Source organism: Hoplias malabaricus, chromosome 7 (assembly GCF_029633855.1).
Source record: "Hoplias malabaricus isolate fHopMal1 chromosome 7, fHopMal1.hap1, whole genome shotgun sequence".
NCBI lineage: Eukaryota > Metazoa > Chordata > Actinopteri > Characiformes > Erythrinidae > Hoplias > Hoplias malabaricus.
This window is the reverse complement of record NC_089806.1, coordinates 20415975-20435519: the sequence shown is the minus strand read 5'-3', so window position 1 is coordinate 20435519 and position 19545 is coordinate 20415975. Positions and strand designations below refer to the sequence as shown.

The 19545-nt window shown below is 37.5% G+C and overlaps 1 protein-coding gene across 2 annotated transcripts in view; it reads right to left on the bottom strand.

Annotated features, from left to right (window-relative positions):
• Window positions 1-3003: 3003 nt before the first annotated feature.
• Window positions 3004-19545, bottom strand: part of cdc42bpb (CDC42 binding protein kinase beta (DMPK-like)) — a 69639-nt gene continuing 53097 nt past the window's right edge. Inside the window, exons 19-37 of one of the 2 annotated variants that reach the window (XM_066677741.1) lie at window positions 19336-19433; window positions 19103-19182; window positions 17117-17200; window positions 16464-16541; window positions 15711-15816; window positions 15438-15574; window positions 15160-15299; window positions 14933-15014; window positions 14614-14830; window positions 14385-14447; window positions 13667-14263; window positions 13242-13339; window positions 13050-13134; window positions 8903-9023; window positions 8691-8808; window positions 7588-7782; window positions 6612-6720; window positions 6427-6497; window positions 3004-4856 (exon numbers count right to left, since the gene is read on the bottom strand). In XM_066677741.1, coding sequence (XP_066533838.1) covers window positions 4728-4856; window positions 6427-6497; window positions 6612-6720; window positions 7588-7782; window positions 8691-8808; window positions 8903-9023; window positions 13050-13134; window positions 13242-13339; window positions 13667-14263; window positions 14385-14447; window positions 14614-14830; window positions 14933-15014; window positions 15160-15299; window positions 15438-15574; window positions 15711-15816; window positions 16464-16541; window positions 17117-17200; window positions 19103-19182; window positions 19336-19433 — 2608 coding nt within the window. In that variant the 3' untranslated portion in view covers window positions 3004-4727. The remainder of the gene's footprint in view (window positions 4857-6426; window positions 6498-6611; window positions 6721-7587; window positions 7783-8690; window positions 8809-8902; window positions 9024-13049; window positions 13135-13241; window positions 13340-13666; window positions 14264-14384; window positions 14448-14613; window positions 14831-14932; window positions 15015-15159; window positions 15300-15437; window positions 15575-15710; window positions 15817-16463; window positions 16542-17116; window positions 17201-19102; window positions 19183-19335; window positions 19434-19545) is intronic. The other variant, XM_066677742.1, reaches the window with a different exon arrangement.

The window sequence follows — 19545 nt, the reverse complement described above, 5'->3', positions numbered from 1 at the left end:
TGCAGACAAAGTCGTATTTACCAACGGCTAAACTGGGGATTCTAGATGATACGAGTTCATGAGACGTGACGTACATCGCGACCGTAAAAGGCTCTTTCCCTGGAGAAAATGGCGCATTTGAATCGTTTCGTTATGTGTTTTCTGTAAATATATGTCAAATATTATAATCAGATTTGTTATTGCTCAAAAAGCGTTTAGTTGTCATTTAATGATACATGACTTTTTTGGGACGTGTACAGAGGGTGGATATTCAGCCAAGCACCCGAACGTAGTGAAGTCTTAACTACCCGGTTATACACAACCTTCTGATGGGCACAAGAACGCAGTGTAAGGCTGGGTGGAGATATAGGCAGGGACTGACTGTATATTCATATCCACCCATGATTTATTTCTCAGTTGGAGGTCCACAGGCAGTAGAATTCAAAAACACAAGATTTTTTTCCTTCCAGAAAATATGGAATATTTTAAATAATAATGTATTTGCTGTTACATGAGATCAAACTATATATAAAGACAGTGAAACAAGGACAAATGCCATTTTCAGGAGCAACATATTTTGAAAAGATTTGGTAAAATATATATTTTTTAATTGTTTGTGCATGGTCTTTGAAAATGTGGTGTATGGAAGCAAATCTGTCTCATCAGACTTTGAAATATTACCACTTTTGAATTTGTAGCACTGATTTTTTTGCACTGAAATTATGAATCTGAATTTTGCTGCTTTTGAATTTAAGTCTTCAGATTTACACCTCTGAATGTTTTGCTTCGCAATTATGCATCTGAATACAATTGCTCTTTAACTGAACTCGTGAATTTTCAAGAACATGTTATTATTCAAGGTTAATAAATTCAGATTAAAAAAAAAAAAATCAAAGAATATATTTCGAAGTTGCTCAAATTCCAATGACGAAATTCAGATGCCGAAATACGAGTGGAAAATTTCAGATACACATTCGGGACACAAAGGATGAGCATCGATTCATTAGGATTTTCTCTTTCACCTTAAATGGTACAGTAGTTGCATTTCCACAACTTCCACACCGTGGAAAAACTACACGTTTAGCTTCCTTCTGCAGACATTATCTCTTTATTTTCAAAGTGTCTCAAAAATCTGAAAGTCTCACTAAAGACACAATATAACAGACTATTGATGTCCTGAAGATGAAGAAATTTTACTGTGGAATTTTTTTGTAAGGGCCCTGTGAATATAACCTGTGATATGTGGAAACATGAACTTTGGATGAAAGCCTTTGTCTTTTTGAACATATTTAAACATATGGACATTTGAACAGCACTAAGAAATGGAGCTTATACAAATAAAACTGAAGAAATTACTTATAAACATGGGTTGTACACTGTAATTGTCTTTGGCAGAGAGGATTTGGCAAATTTTTCATGGGTGCAACCCACACTCAGCTCTACTGCTCCTCCCACAAATGCATGTTCTGCCAAGAAGCATTGTTACAACAAATAAATTATCTACAAACATAAATATCTTTATAAATATTTATAATAATATTAGAAATAACCAGACATTGTGAATATACACACACCGACAACCAGTGTTTAAACAAACACAAGTTTATGAATTAAATTGTGCACTTTGGAATATTATATTTGTACTACACCTTCTGTAAATTCAATTTAAGGTTCTTGATAACCCGACAATTAAAAAATAAAAATTCCATAGGACATATACTCCACAGTTCATGTTTCCACATATTCATCATGTCACTTGCTATATTCACAGGGCCATGACAAAAATTCCACAGTAAAATTTCTTCATCTTCAGGACATCAATAGTCTGTTATATTGTGTCTTTAGTGAGCTTTTCAGATTTTTGAGACACTTTGAAAATAAAGAGATAATATCCGCGGAAGGAAGCTAAACGTGTAGTTTTTCCACGGTATGGAAGTTGTGGAAATGCAACTACTGTACCATTTAAGGTGAAAGAGAAAATCCTAATGAATCAATTGCTCACCCTTTGTGTCCCGGATGTGTATCTGAATTTTTTCACTCGTATTTTGGCATCTGAATTTCATCTGTCGAATTTGAGCAACTTCGAAATATATTCTTTGAATTTTTTGAGCTTGAATTTTTTTATCTGGATTTATTAACCTTGAATAATAACAGTGAAAACGTGTTCTTGAAAATTCTATTCAACAGCAATTATATTCAAATACATAATTGCGAAGCAAAATATTCAGAGGTGTAAATCTGAAAACTTAAATTCAAAAGCAGCAAAATTCAGATTCATAATTTCAGTGCAAAAAATTCAGTGCTTCAAACTCAAAGGTGGTAATATTTCTAAGTCTGATGAGACAGATCTGCTTCCATAGTGGTGGGACACGTCTTCAGAAAATGAATGAATGAATATTCATTCATTCATTATCTGTAACCGCTTATCCAATTTAGGGTCGCGGTGGGTCCAGAGCCTACCTGGAATCATTGGGCGCAAGGCGGGAATACACTCTGGAGGGGGCGGCAGTCCTTCACAGGGTAACGCACACACATTCACTCACACACTCACACCTACGGACACTTTTGAGTCGCCAATCCACCTACCAACGTGTGTTTTTGGACTGTGGGAGGAAACCGGAGCACCCGGAGAAAACCCACACGGATACAGGGAGAACACACCAACTCCTCACAGACAGTCACCCGGAGCGGGAATCAAACCCACAACCTCCAGATCCCTGGAGCTGTGTGACTGCGACACTACCTGCTGCGCCACCGTGCTGCTATGACTAATATATTGAATAAATAATTCATAGAAATACATCCAAACCACTTTTAAGGCTTTAGGAGTTTAGAGCCTTTCCAGAAGAATACTGACTGTTACTACAGCAGAGGGAGTAGCAGTGCTACTTCAAAGTTAGGTATCTAAGAATTCAGAACACACATAACGCAGTGTCATACAACCTTAATCACTGTCCAGTTGAAGCTCTAAACCATTTCAATAAACCCAAATTACACAATGGTTTAACAACAAAAGCACAAGATACTCTTTTTATTGTTTGTTCAAATTATGAGGCTAGCAATTCAATAATTACAAAGATTTAAATGTGATTTTCTTTTGAAGTAAAAGCAGTAGTGATTTGAAGATAAAGTCCCATATTTGTTTTTTTTTAGAAGCTGAAAATTCAGATGGGGGGGGGGGGGGGGGGGTGTAAAGGGTCAATGGGAACAGGAGAAAAAGACAATCAACAGAAATCAAAAGAAATCTCCTTGGACTAAAACATGTTCCATGTGCAAGTTTCATACAGTGTTTCAGGAAAGAAGGGAAGGGAACACAAAATAAAATATCACCATTAGCCTGTCTTGTTAAAAACAACTGAAATGCTTTAGTGGACAACATGTTGCTGTAACACAAAATGGCACTGAAGGCACGCTAGTGAGAAAAATGGATAACAGCCATGCCTGTAGCTCTCACACTGTGGTTCTGATTGCACCTATAGGAGTGCTCCACGTTTATTTTAATGTCTGTGTTCATATGAAATTCACACAGGGCCTCTTGTAGATATCCTCAATGCAAAAACATATAAACTAGGAACTGAACGTGGCTATGGTGAGAATCTTAATCACATATTTATTTCTTTAGATAGCACACAAAAGCAGCAGCAGTTTCAGAAGAACTATTGAAATCCTATGAATAGTGTGGTCCTTTAGCTCTGTGCCATTTCTCTTGTTAAAACACTTATATATAAGTCTTATTTCTGTTCTCTCTTTTTTCACTTTTTAAAGTAATGAGCAGTGTTCCATCAGCTAAGCATATTTTTTCTCAGTTGTCTAAGTTAAAACAAGAATTTTATAAAGGCTGCCTCAAAATGTAGATTGGGGAGGAAAACATTTTTAAAGAATTACTTTATAATAAAAGTGCCCACTGGTTTGGCTTAAAATCTCCAGTATAAGAATCAATGCCTCTTTGTGACTGCTCCGAGTTGACACGCAAAATACGTAATTGAAAACGAACAGCAAAAAAAGGGGTTTTCATTACTGGTCCAGCTGAGTCCTTATACTTGGTCTCCAGAATCTTGAGTCCTCCAGTCCTTCCTACCACCACATAATGAATTAACATATCCACTATAATATTATACACTTAAAAACAGGTAAGTCTCTTTCCCTCACTTCTGTTATTTTAAGAAACACAGTTTCTTTCATAATCAGAACAGTTCAATGATTATTCTTTTCTGTGAGAATGAGATTTGTGTAAGAATGACATGTTTAAATCGTATGGCAGCTATTTGCTACCTATTCATTTTTTTCAGTTAAAAAGAAAAAAACCCTCACAAAAGAACGGCATGGAACTAGGATAAAATAAAATTCAACATACTGATATTTAAACCCTGTTCACTACACTACCACCAATGCTCCAGCAGGGGGCAGGCTTTATGCACATCCAGATGCCTGACATGGCAGAAATTTTGATTTTCATAGAAGCCTGCTTACATGAACCAGGCAGCACACTCCACTTGGAGAACATCACAGACATTTTCTGACTGTGTGTCAGTATTCCATTTCTGTCCAGAGGATGTTTAAATTATCTTGCCAAGCAGCCTGCAGAATTGAGACTTTTGGCCACTGATATGTAGCAGGCGTGCAGAGAAAACTGGGAGATGAGTGTTTGAATCTTGGCACTTTGTAGCAAGTCCTAACATGTGGAGCACTATGAGGTGGGACAGTGTGTTCTAAAGTAAAGGTGTGTGGAAGCAGGGCCGCCTTCTTTTTCAGCCGTCCAGGGTGTGCTCCAGACCATCTAGGGTGAGCTGGCTACGATGAGGAGAGTTTGGGCTTGGGGGACCACTGGGGTTGGAGCTGTTGGAAGGGGTGGAGTGTTTTGTGGAGTCTGAGTCAGGCTGCAAGACAGAGAAAGATAAGAAAGGCATGTTAAAAAAAAAAATAAATAAATAAAATAAAATAATAATTCAACATTTGTATATTCTCCTTTTACAAATGACATATTTTAAAGGGATAGTTTGGCAAGTAATCTAATTCAAACAAACACTTCCCCTGGAAATTCAACGATGTCTGTATTTGGACTCTAATTTTGCTTGTAACGGAATGCTACACGATATAAAGTAGCCAAATAGCACAAATAACCATAAACATCACAAAACCTCTGATATGGAGAGAGATTAGTCTCAAAATACTCTACAAATGCATAAATGTTAATCCACACAATAAACAGAATTCACATATGTTTCACTATTCACAAATGAATACGTCCCAATCTGTCTCACAGTCTGCAATTTGTACAAATACAGTTACATTCATAAATACATGTTTTTGGTTTTTATAGATATAATTTTATGCAAAAATAAAAACATTTCAATTTACATTGCACATATTTGTAAAGTCACCGTCTCAAATTTAAAATGTATTTGTAAATTTTTGAATCTGCCTTTGTGGATCAAGTCACTCATGTGTTTTCCGTGACATATATTTGTTCATTTCCTCTCAGAGGTTTTTGGATTTTGAGACTTTCCTTTCGTTTCACCGATCCAAATATAAATGCAGCCCCATCCACAAATGTGGCCAGCAGGCGAACAAGCTACCGCTAGGCGGCACTGTTGTTTTCCCCAGTGTTTCAGGGCCGCAGCAAAAACAACCCCCTGTAGGCGGGACTGTGACTCCATTGGCTGCTTCAGTAAATGATGAATAGCTAACTGTGGCTGCTGATAGGCTAAATAAAGGTGATGACCAATGAGAAGCGCATATTCTGTTTAGGAGCCGTGGCGTATCTGCCCTTCACTCTGGCTGAGGGAGAGCAGAATTTGTTTGAAACAAATCACCCATCTTAACAATCCAATCTCAAAAACGTGGAATACAATGCGTCACGTATCGGTCCAATATGCACCACACCTTTTAGTGTCCTAATACTGGTTGACTTTAAAGTATTTTATTTGACAACCCTAGTCTTCCACGAAATTATGGAAGTTCTGCTGGATTTTAACGTCGTTAAATTTAGGGCACCTTCAAAAGTGCTCCCCAGTGATCACCTGCTCCAAATTGTCTGTGATATGAAGCTGAATTCAGCGGCTTGGGAGGCTTTTTGTTCGAACTTCCACATTAAATGTTGTGCAAATGCGTCTCTATTTAAGTTGGCCCCCACGTCCTAAAACAACAGTGCCACCTAGCTGTAGGTTGTTCGCCTGCTGGCCACATTTGCGGATCAGGCTGCATTTGTATTTTGATCAGGTGAAATCAGGTGAAAATTCTCAAAATCCAAAAACCCCCGAGAGGAAATGAACAAATGCACGTCACGGAAAAATCGTAAGCGACTTGATCCACAAAGTGTATTTTCAAACCTGTACTTTTTTGAGTTTGTAAACATGGAACATTTTCCCCTTTGGTTTGGTTTATCAATCACTGAAGAGCCTAACTGATAGTACAAAGATTTCAAACTACATTCAAAGAAGCATTTACCTCTCTCTCGAAGTCCTGATCTGGATCTGAGATATTGCGAGATGACCCAGCTGCAATAAAATCCCCACCCCCTACAAATACATACACAACCAGAGAAAAGTGTTTATATTGGACAAGCAATTTCAGAACAAAAGACCAAGCATTTACATATTTGTTTGTGCGTGGAACAAAGAAACACATCTAACCTGAGGCAGTCCGTGTGATGTGGGTCTTACTCCTCGTTTGGCGAGAGATACTAGAGAGTGGTCGTGGCTTTTCCTTAATTGAGTCTTCCTGAGTAGAGGGCATCACACTCTGCAGCAGTGAGCACAAATAATGTTTTGTCTACAATCAGAATTTGTAAATTCTGTCCCTGAACTTCTACTTTGGACACAATATGGAAGCACCAATCTAACTTTTTTCCACTTTGCTCTTGCCACACTCTTTTTAAAAAAAAGACCTAAAAGTACATTAAACCCGCAGTCCGCACGTTTTAAGTACATAAAATGCACCACAGATTAAGCATTTACCCATGATATAGTCATTAGATATGTATATAGTAATGAAGAAAATGGCTCCAAGCAGCTCCAAAAATCTTTTAAAAGTCAAAGCCTGCATTATTCTCTGTGCCATTTTAGAGCACATTTTTTCATAAGACATATAGATCATGGTTAGAAGTATGAAAATGAGCCTAGAGTGGCTTTCAAGCTGCTTCCAATATGCTGAATTTCTAGTTTAAAATTTGGACAAACAAGTTTTCTAAAACAGTGTTTCTTTGTCTTGCACCTGCAGATTCAATTTGTTGAGAGAAAAGGAGTTAAATGGACACAGGTTCAACAAGGATTAAGAAATGCGCTTTTGGTAAAGGTCAATATTGGTGCATTAATACAACTGCCTATTAATTTAGACACAGATGAAAGCTGTGGAGTGGTGCAGCTCAAGGGGAATGCCCCCGACTATGTCTAACCTGACATAACAGCCATGAGAGAGAGTCCTCAAACAATTCAGAGAAAAAAATGAATAAAAAAATGTAAATCATATTTACAGTCTCTGAACACAGTTCACAGCACTCTGGGATAAAATTAAAGGGGAGACAGAGGAAAGGGATGACCAAGAGAAAGGGAAAGAAAGAAAAGGAGAGGTAGGCATAGATGGAGAGAGGGAAAGGGGGTTCTAGCCTACCCTTCCGAGGGAGGAGGTGGAAGGTGAAGAGGAAGAGGAGGAGAGCTGTGGCAGGCTTTGCTGTGAGGAAGGCTCTTTCTGCAGATAGAGCCCAGCAGAGACGGGACTCATGTGATACACGTGCTCAAAGTTGGTTGGAGGAGAGATCAGGGCGTGGTGACGAGAAGATGAGGGGGAGGGAGTCTCACTCGGCTGCTGCCGCGGCAACCAGAGACAGTCCACAACCACAAGGAGGGGAGGGGAGAAGAAGAGTGAAACAGAAAATAGTAGGAAAAGGGTGGGAGCATGGAAAACTGAAAGCTACTACTTGATAGAAAAAAGAAGACAAGGTGATCAGAGAAGGGATGAGGATATAATGCTCTGATGCTGTATTATGGCACGAAAGGTTCCACAGACGGTTGCCCATGGCCACATCTTTTCACAATCCATATACTGAAAATGCAAAAGCTGTGGACCAGTTTCCTTGAAGGTGACAATACCAGTTTTATTTACATGCATCTACAACTATGAACCATGATAGCACAAAACGGAACCATATATGTAACCCTGAACTGATTTCTTTGAGTATTCTTAGAACATTGGTCCTATCCAGTGAACAGGCCCTGGTTTGCATCAGTTTGAAGGGAACAAAGGCTGTCTCACATCAGAGCTGTTGTCTGATTTAACCAGGACAGCACTAGAGCCACAATGGATAATGTCAGGAACGAATCTAGACATGGTTTATCCATGGGTTCAGATCATAGTGAATGCTCTTCAAGTCACACAACCCCAGAAAACCAATAGAGCATTTTCCTTTGTTTTTATTTATTTATTTTTTTTTCATTTCCTTGCAAACTTTTGCTTTCGAATCAGAAAACAGATATCAGGTTAGCTGCACCAAAACGGTTTAGTCTCTGAACATACTATTCTTTTGTTCCATTCTTTGTTTACAATAAAAACACACTGGATAATGATTAAGAAAAAATGTTTAACTTTTAGTGTTGAGTGGAAGTTAGGATTTGCGTGGCTTGAGTATGATTTTAAAAACTATATGATGTTCTGTCAAAAAGACATTCTCAATTCAGTCCTGATATATCATCTATCATTTAACAATCTTTTATTACCAGTGGCAGGTCCATGAGAACTTGCATTCCATCTCCTGGACCCATGTGGGCCACATGGTTGAAGTTAGTGGGATTGGAGATCAGCTTTGACCTCATTTCTGGGTCCCTTAGCATCTCCCTGTTAGAAAACACATGAATAAATCAATCATTCACTTTCTTTGAATAGTCAGCCTGATAGTGGTGAACATGAACAGCATGTAAAGTCCCCTTACCTCCTTTGCTGAATTCGCTCCTCTTCAGGAACCTTGAAGAGGAACTTTCTCTTGCTGCGCGTTCTCACCATCAGTTTCTTACTGTTGTCTGAGGTCTCAGGGATGGTTAGATCATATCCCTCTGTAGAACCAAAGGGTTAAGAATTTTGAGTAGTAATTTAAACACTTAGGAATAAATGTTTTATTGTGGTACTATATAAATTATACTTGATATTAGTATGTAAATAAACATATACACATCTGAGAACACTAACTAACCTAATCTAACCAACTCTAATCTACATGTATGCAAACAACAAATACACTCCATATTGCTCATACCAACTCCAAAAACATTCAATCACATTTGATTGTGCTGTTATGAATGAATGACTAAATTCCTATTTAACAAAAAGTGTGTAAAAGGTTCACTAACAGATACACCATCAGATCAGATTATTATATCAAAACTGAATTGTGATAATAATAATAATTTGTGAAAAACATGCATTTATGGAAGATTAAAAAAAAAGATCCTAAAAGCTGACAATTATTTGAATCTACATCTTGTATATTTGAATTGTATTTATTTGAATACTGCATATTTGATTTATATTTCCATGCCATTTGATAAAATAATAAATTAATAAATATTAAATAAAAAAATCTTAATATATTTTAAAAGGCGCTATACGTAATATATTTATTGTTTTAAATCATAAAATAACCAGGATGTGTCATCAGAGATTAAGGAACATGCTCTGTTGAAGCATTGGCCTCTCCGATAGTACTGCTACAGCCAGTATGGCCTTCTTTGGGTAGTGCCCGTTGCGCTGCCCAATCCCCAGTACTGTTTCCATACGATGTGTTGCCAGGTATGAAACACAATAGCAGACAAACACAGTGTCCTGCAATTATGGAAGTGAGTGAGCAGACACATCATCTGCATCCTTCTTAAATTCCATGACCAGAGACAGAATAAAACCAGATAAATATAAAATACTGCCAATGTATTTGAAATATGGAGACAGTTTAGATCCCAGCAGGACTACAAGATGGATGCAGAGTTTGCAAATTGTGTCCAGAAATTAAATTCAGCCTTGCATAGTCACCTATTTAAGGTAGAAAAAAAAATTTAATTAGAAGCTGGGCACCCTCCTGGGTGTGTTCCTGCCTTGTGCCCAATGACTCTGGGTAGGCTCCGGACCCACCGCGACCCTGAACTAGATAAACGGTTACAGAAAACGAATGACTGAATTAGAAGCTGGCAAATAATGTCAAATGTTAGCTTTGTAAATTGACTTAGGTGGAACTAAACGTTTGAATATTGCCAATAGGAAGCAAACGTCTGGGGAAAGGGAAAAAAAACAAACAAACAAACAAGGAAAGTAACATCAGCCTCATGTAGCAAAATGTTGAGGTTTGTTAAGTGTTTACCTTTCACTAGCACAGGTAGATATTTTAATAAAAAGATGAACACCATTTTGTGTAAACAGTTTGGTAATGGCACATTTATTTCAGCTATGAAGGTTCAAAGTTCTTTAACTTTGCCCATTAGTATATGTTCTAGAGTCGTCTGCCCCCTCCCACTCCTACCCAGAAGCTCACACGGTTTGCCAGGTGTTGAAGACAACTCTAGTGAATTTAATTAACAATTTTAAACACTTGCTGCCAGTATTACAGATTGCTCCTTTAACAATTTTTGTGACTTCCACTTTCCAGTTAATCTGCACAGCTTCTGTTGAATATTACATCAAAACAGGCAAAAACTTCTGATTATTAAAGCCACAACACCAAAGATCAAGTGATTTGTTCAGTATTTTAAACAAGACTGAAACTACATTACATACAGCATCTGGTTAATAAAATGTAATAATGCCTGAATGAAGTAACTTAATTTAGATAGTCAAAGTAAAGTTAAATGTAAGTCAGGCAGGTCAGGACAGTATATGCTCATTGCAAGCCTGTTATTGTCTGTTTAAAACAAACTACAATACTAAAATGGCATTCAAGCAGCTTGTTTACATGAGAAAACTAATATGATTATGAGAGGAACCAACAAGATTACATTTTAAAAGAGGTTTTAAGCATTATTAAAGTCAAGCAGTTTTATATTTTGTTAAACAGAAGGTTATATCTACTTGATAAAAGACCAAGGTGTTTATGTATAGTTTATATATAAACCCTACTTTCCATAGCTATAAAAGACTGATCAATTAAACAGTGCTGTATGTAATGGAGGTGATTTAAAATATTGAGTAAACTACTTGTTTTGTGGTGTTTTGGCTTTAATTTGGAAATGTCATCTGTTTTCAGGTAAAGTTAAACAGAAAAGCGGTAACAGTCAGATGTGTCCAGTAGATTTCAGATAAATATAATTCAAAAATACATAATTCCACTTATTTATCACCGAGACCTAGTGGTTTTCATATCACTCGCTTTTGTATGTGCCCTATACGTCAAAGCATCTCAGAGCAGTAGTGTGTATAGTATTCGTGGGACTCGTTGGCAGACAGACTGGAGGAGGTGTGATGACTAAGGTCATTTTAGTTTAACAAACCCAAAGTGCCATTATCAGTGGGGCAATCTTCCAGGGCCAACAGGAAATGAATTGGAAACTGAGAGTGGTATAGAGTGAGGCTTGACAGGCCACAGATTTCACAATCTGACTGTCTTAACCTAGACAGCAGGACTTTGTAAGTAACCAAGCCTGAACAACATTTGAACTTAAAGAAGACACAATGTCTAACCACATGGGAGCCTGTGTTTTGAGCATGTCTAAACTACATTATAGTGAATGTAGCAGCAAGTGAATGTAGCAGCAAACCAGTCCAGTCAGCATACTAGTAATTCACAATTCACAGGAGTTTGCTCGGTGTAATTCGGTATGAAAAGGGCTCAGAAAGACACTAAGGTAAAGAACGCACAACCACACTGAAGACATGATGGTCTTTGGAGCTTAAAGATGTGGACAAGCCCCCCACTCCATTAGGATAATTTTTTTATATATATAAATATATTATTATTGTTTGAAAGTGCTGTGAGATTTATAATACGTTAACGTATTAAATGTTCTATGTTCTGTCTTAAGCCTTATTCAGACAGGATTAGTTTTACCTGTAGACGTGGGGGTAAAGTAATATTACCTGAGTATCAGTAGTTTTAATACCGTCTGAATAGACCATTTCAGTTATTTTTTCTGAATGCGTGCTCTTGTTTCAGGAAAGATTTCTGAGCCTTTTACCTACTGTAAAACAAGCAGTAAAAATGACCCCAGGTTGTATTAATCCCATTTGAATTGAAATAAGAGGTAATATTGCGTTATATCCCGTAGAAAAAGAGCTTTTCGCTGGTTTTCTCGAGAATTTAGGAGCTGAAGGTGGTGTTTAGTGAGGAAATATACGGTTTAACTAAAAGCATACATAGCATTTCATGCTATATGACAGCATTTTCAGTTAAAAATAAGTAAAACATGCAATTTAACCCAAGATGTTCAATATATTGCAAAAGATTGTAAAATTACAAACAATAATACTCATTTCTTAGTTATTTAATTTCAGATATTAACAGCTTTTGTAACGAATTTCTGATATTTAACGAAGATGGGAAAAAAACTAAAATACATGTTGAAAACAGCTTATATCATTAAGTCCTCATTCTTTGTGATAGAAAATAAATCAATTTTATTTAATTTGCATTTTGATGTGTGGTAATGATTAATCATGTTTTCAATCTGTTATACAGTAAATAATTAATTGAAGCTTGAATTTAAAATATTAAATCACATATCAAATTGCAATTTTTGTCAGGACAATTGGAAAATGCTCGTTACTGCCAAACTGCACTACAAAAAAAATTAAAAATGTCTGGTAACATTTCTGTGGAAGAAAATTTTTAATGTCCAACAATTTTACTGTGGTACTGAAGGACTATAGACTGTAGAACGACTAAGTGCTTCTGTATTGTCAGTGGAGATAAGAGAATTGAGAGTGTGTGCAGAAACAAGGAGGTGGTCAATGTTATGGCTGATTGGTATATATATTGACAACAAATCAATGGAAACTTGCAAGATCAGGAAACACATTTTAAATGTGACTGGATTACAAAAATCAACAACGAGTAATGTGTATGTAATACAGCTGGAATGAACTGAGATAATAGGGTCTACCTGCAGAATTGTTGCTGAAGTATATGAGGCGGGGCTGCTCTGAGGCCAGAAGGTTCAAACTGCCCTCCACATTCAAAGGTCTGATCTGATAAGACACATTAATTGGGCGTCAAACCAGAAAGCACATTTGTATATACACAAAGTGTTCATCATTAAAGAAGAAGGTAAAGTGGGGACTGTCTCTACCAATACCTTTCTTAATGAAATGGTTTGAACCCACTCTGTGGTGTGGACATCAAAAACATCAACACCGTAGTCGCTGTACACTGTTAGGTAAGTGGAGTTTGAGCCTGAGAAAAACAGGAAAACAATGATAAAGAGGTTGTTCAGATGAACTGACTTTTAAAATACACATGTCCAAATAACTGTAAATATTTAAAGCATGTGTTTATCTAATACATATAGCACAAAGCTAACCTAGTGTCTACAGGTTACACCTGTTCTTAGCTACAGTTCAGTGCAAACAGCTAATGAACTATGTTTGGGGTAAAATATATCAATTAATTGAATTTTAACAATTTTTTTATTTTTATTTTAAGCTTGACATATCCAAGAGTATTGACTACACACATGTACAGACAAGCACACACACACACACAAACAAACAAAGTACATACTACAAGCAAGTGGCGTGGCAGGCCACATAAGCTCCTGTGTGCGAGAGCGTCGTCCCTGTGCATCAACATAGACCCCCAGCTGACTGAAGCATAGAAGCAGTTCATTGGATCCCACCTCCATGGCGTGAAGAGCATCCAGTGGCTGCTGGGCAAGGAAAGCCAGTGATGGGTCCCCAGGGCTGACAAGGCTCACAGGAGAAGATTCACCCTGCAGAGCAAGTAGGGCGAAGCCTGATGGGTAACCCACACACAATCGCTCCCGCACCATTCCCAACCACTGGACCACACCTGGCGCCTGCACTTCCCACTGCTTGCGGTAATGGGGCTTAGCTCTAGTGATCTCATAGCATAGGACCTGCCGCTTCACTGCTGCCAGCAGGCAGGCAGGACCCCCAGATCGCAGCACACCAGTGGTCAAAGCCTGGCAGCCTTTAGTCTCAGTCAGTTTCACATCGAAAGCAGCTTCAGCGCCCTCTAATGCTCCCCAGGGGTGGAGGTGCACATTGCGGCTGCGACCACACAACAGGACAACCATCTTTTCTTTGGGGATCAGATCAATCTGGTGAACTTTCTTGCAGTCGGCAGCACGAACAATGACTTTAGAGAGCAAAGAAACACAATAGTATCATGCATTTAGAAAATCTTTTGATTACACAGCACATTTTCAATGTAATTCATGTGAAGTTAAACTTAAGAGTACTGAGCATATGAATCTTACTATCTCTGGTGATCTCAACCACAAATAGGCCCTCTTCTGTGCCCAAAGCAATCCTCTCTCGATCTAGAGAACAGAATAATAGTGCCTTAGAAGCAACAAGCAATACAAATGAGGTGCAATATACTGGGAACATTCAGTCTTATTGAAATGTATAGAGGGGGGGGGGGACGACTTCAAAAAGCCGAAAACAATATTAATTAAAAAAAAAAAAAAAAAACACATCACTGACCAACAATGGCTGCAGACAGTGTAGTTTTGATGGCAGGAAGGCTGCTGTCGTAAGCCTCGTGCAAGACATGCACTACTCTATTCTTCAGGCTGTGCTTGGCCAGGATACTCTGCAGGCCCTCCAGGATGCCCACCCACTTCCTTTTCTCAGCCTCACTCTCGGCTAGAACTAGGAGAGAAACGGCTCGGACTGGCGAGTTCAGAGTGGATGAAGTGACCTGTGTTTCATGTAGTGCAGAAATGAATGTTTAGACGACCAGTAGGGCAAAGGTGAGATGTAATATTCTATAAATCTAACTGGGGCACATGATAAGTCCTACCCTGAATATGCAGGGAACATCTTTGCGTGTAGCATGAATAACATCAGATGCCAACACAGAGCTTACAGAGAAATCTTCATCTCTGTATGAATAATAGAAAAGAAACAAAAACATCACAAGAGATGAAAATAATACACATAAGCATTATAGAACTTTTGTCAGGAAACCACATAAAGTAGTTTCTGCAGGTATGTGTGCAAAAAAAGACTAGTGGAATTTTTGGGGACCTGAGATCGAGAACTTGGCTGGCCACCACACCAGGCTGAGTGGACTTCCCTTCAGGAACCTCATACAGGAAGAGCTTGCAGTCACACACCACAGCATATGCTCTCTGCCAGCCCTTCTTCACTCCAGTGGGCTTTGGGATCTGAGAGAATAATATATATATATATGTAAATAACAGAATTTGCTTCAGTATTATTCCCATAGGCACTGAATTTTAACAGTGCATGAGGAAGTGCAGAAAATTTTAGTTTTGGTTCAGAAAAATCAAATCTCAACTTACCCTGACAAAGCCTTTGTAGGCTGTGCCGATACCTCTCTGCACATCAATACCCAGTGGCCTCTTGGCCTGCTCTGGTGGAATAGGACACACCTGAGGAGCATTGTCCTTACAGGATACGTGACAGATAAAGGAACATACTAAAAGAGAGATGGGGGGCAGAGGGATTATGACAAGAAGAAAATTAATTAGTAAAATCTCCCATTTAAAAAGTGGTATGTTTTAGTTTCACTGCTAAAAATAAATGCATATATTAATGCTGTATGGTCAACCAACCTTCACAAGCATAGCCCTGTCTGATCAGGCCCACCATCAGAGAAGTGCAGTGTGTGCACTGAGTTGGACTGGAGAAGGTCTTAATGCTAAGCTGGTGAGCTTTAGGCTGTGAACAAAAACACAACAAGTTGATACGAACAGACACTAACAAAAATATGTCAAAACAACTGTTAGAGGTAGTATCTAATCTTTCGTAATAAATTAGTTGTGTTGGTAATTTATATCACACATTTACAAATGTAGATACTAATTGGTTACATTTACTCAAGTACACAAAATGTGAACAGATTTGCACTTCGTAGAGTTTTTTTTTTATTTTAAATGATTTATTTGTATACTCCATTAAATTCCTTTCCAGTATTTGTAGAAAATAGAATCTACTTTTTACTCAGTTATATTAAAGCCATACATATTTTATTACTAATGTTTTATGTTTGAAATTTGGGCAATGAATTTTAGACCAAACAGGAACTAACAAATTTCAGTTGATATGTGGATAAATACTGAGCGCTTATACTAAAGTTCCACTGCAGTTCACCAATTTATTCAGCAAGTTAGTTTTCTTTTTCTTCAGAGATGCTACTGTACAATATTTTTGAAGGTAACCTTGCTTTTACTGCAGTCATAAAGAACACTATTACTTGGGCATGGATTAAGCTACCCTTTCCATCTTTTAATTTTTTTAAACATTACTTTCGTTAAAATTTCTGTTACACAATTGTGTAACATTACACAAATGTAATTTAGCTGTACCTTAGGTGCGGTGAGTAGAGAGGGCTGGTAGATTGAAGTGGGGGCAGCTGGAGTGGCTGCTGTGGGCTTTGCTGGCTCCTGAAAAAGAAAAAAATAAATCCACAAACACTTAAAAAAGTGATTCTGAAAATAACTAGTTATGGGGATAGTATTTTTGTTGCCTAGTATTACATTACAATTTAAACATGACAGAAATATTACAGAACTTTTCTTCTTCATTTTATTGGCAATGACATACATTTGTTTTAATTAATTTTATTTTTTTAATTTCTTTTGTTCACATTTTAAATTAAAACTTTTAGATGTCTATCTGCATAGACTGTTTGGTAACAAGCAACACACTTCGTACCAGCAAATTTTGTTTAAGTATGTCATTATTTTTATAAGTACACTTCATAAATTGCTCATGCACATTCTGAAGAACAACAAATTATTTCTACAATGCTTTCTGTAATACCACTTGAAAACAAGAGGAGGGGAAAATCAAGTGCTGTTTTCTGGTTTGTATGAAAGCACTGACCACCTTTCTGCTTAATACATCATGGAATGGGTGAAATGAAATGACCATCAGGATTGAAGGCATGCTATCACAATCCAGTCAGGAAGTGAGCACTGAGGTGGAATGTCAGAGGAAGTAAAAGGTGGACACTCACATCCTGCTCTGAAGCCACAGAAGGGGAGGAAGAGGGAACGTCTGATTTCTGAGGCGTGGCATCCACTTCACTGACTGAGCTAGTCTGCAGAGGTGAGGGGAAGACTTGGGTGAGAAGTATCATACTGTGTGTTTGTGAAAAATAGGCCTATGTATGCCGGTTAAACAGTAAAAATTTGAATAAGCTCAAAATGTATATATCACCATAGTCTCAACATATTTTCTTTGGACATGAATCTTTGAGAGTTCAATATCCCTTCATTCTTTCTTTAGCTTGAAGCAGTTGAGGTCAGGATTTTAAAAACTGTGAGGGTTGATGAATTTTAACTACAACATTGTGCATGAATACTTAATATTTTGGTTCTATGCAATGAAGATTTATGTAGCTTTTTTTTGTAGAAGTTTATAGTTTTAATGTAGATTTCACGTGGTCTAAACACAGATACTGACTACTCCACAAAATGCCAGCAGTTGAACTTTAAACTTTATACATTTTTAACCAATTTGTTCAAACTGGCTTTGTTTAAAAAAAATAATAATAATAAAAAAAAAAAAACACACACACACAGGAAAGGTTAATCACAAATAATGTTAACTTGGAAATTAAACATAGTATTGCAGTCAAAAATCACTACGTTCAGGTTTTGATAGGAATGTGCCTGTAATAATGATTTCCCTTTTTAATGGCTTAGTACCCAACATCATCAGTATTTTCAGAATATCTGCCCAGATAATGTGATTATCTTTGTTTCTTTTTTATATTGCCATGGTTTTCTCGGTCAATGATTTGATATTAAGGTGGTTATTCTTATACAAGTCTAGGAGCAAGCATGACTCGCAGCATGAAAATGAACTCTAGACAAATGAAGCGTATCATGATACATGTTACCCTTTAAATAGGTTAGTAGGCACAAGGTTATTTATGCTAACCGGAAAAGGCTAAGCCTGAAAGCACGCTCTATGCATTGGCTGGCTAAATTTTAGCACCTAGTAATAGTTTTGACAGGATCTGGGACTGAACGAAATATATAAGGAGGACATGGTCAGCAGACAAAAGATGTTTTAGAGCTGCTTTACATGCCCTTGGTTCCAAACATTAAACACAAAACAAAATACAAACACACGCAAATGTACAGTATTATGCCATGCAAGTTAAAGGACATAAAGAACTGATTTGGGTACATCAGATTAAATCCACAATTATTGACTTTAGCTAGAAGGTTGAGATATTCCACACATTTGTCTGCTGACGACTCCTCTCCCATAAGGGTTAAAATGGTGATGAAGGGAAGGGAAGCTCCGAACAGCCAACTTACTTCTTCCCAAAATGCTAGGAGAGAGGATGCAGACGAGGAAGAGACAGAGTCCTTTTTGGTTTGTTTGTGTGTATTTTGTGGGGGTGGGAGGGGACACAAAATAAAATTACAGGTCATACAGCTTTTCATAAAGTTTAAAGTCACTTGCTTTTGTTTTTTTTATGAGTGTGAAAACTCAAGCTTCAAGAATTATAGTTTGACAACCGGAATAATATACCAGGCTAACTCAAGTGTTATTGTGGAAGCTCAATGTAGCATTAGGCCTGTGTAACGTCGTCCATGTTAATTGTTGGTGACCATGTGGTTGACTAGATGCTCTTTATTCTTGTAAACCCTTTCCATGATCCTTGGGCACTAGCTACTGCTTCAGTGCAGACAGTGATGAGTGTATTGCATGGCTGAAAGCTAGATGTAACTGGAGTCAAACAAATGCCTTTCGAGGAGAGTAAGAAGCATAATTTCACACACATTTACACAACTGAATAGGCAATGGCTGTTCCAAACAACATTTTTCTTTTTTAATGAAGACACAGGATAACATGGTACATTATTGAAGGCAGCAAAGCCTGGTAGTTTGAAGTCATTATTATGATGATTACCCAAATGAAAAGAAGCTTGTTAAGGCTGGACAATGCAGAAACAAAATGAGAGATGCCATGAACAACACTCACCCTGAACGTTAGGTCATGGGCCAATGGAGAAGTGTTGAAGTACTCAAAGATAGAGTCCTGGAAGTCTGGAAGTTTTAGACCTGCAATGGAGATAATACATTTATAATTTCAATAGTAATATTGTCAAATTTAATATGTAATTAATATTACTATCATACTGTTAAAAACTCCAGAAACAACATTGCCTTTTTTTTCTCAAATAAAAGAACACATTAATTGTACTGTATTGTCACCTCTGTCAGTGCGTGAGCGACTCTCTTCAAGATCTTTCTTCATGCTTTCTAACTGTTCCTCCAGCTCTCTATTTCTTGCATCTGCATCTTTCAGTTTGCTAGAAGAGAAAATAATGACTTAGAGATGATTGTTACAACATAAACACTATCTTCAGGCATATCTAGTAAACTTTATAGTTTGATCATTTTTCTGTTGTCAAAGACAAGTTT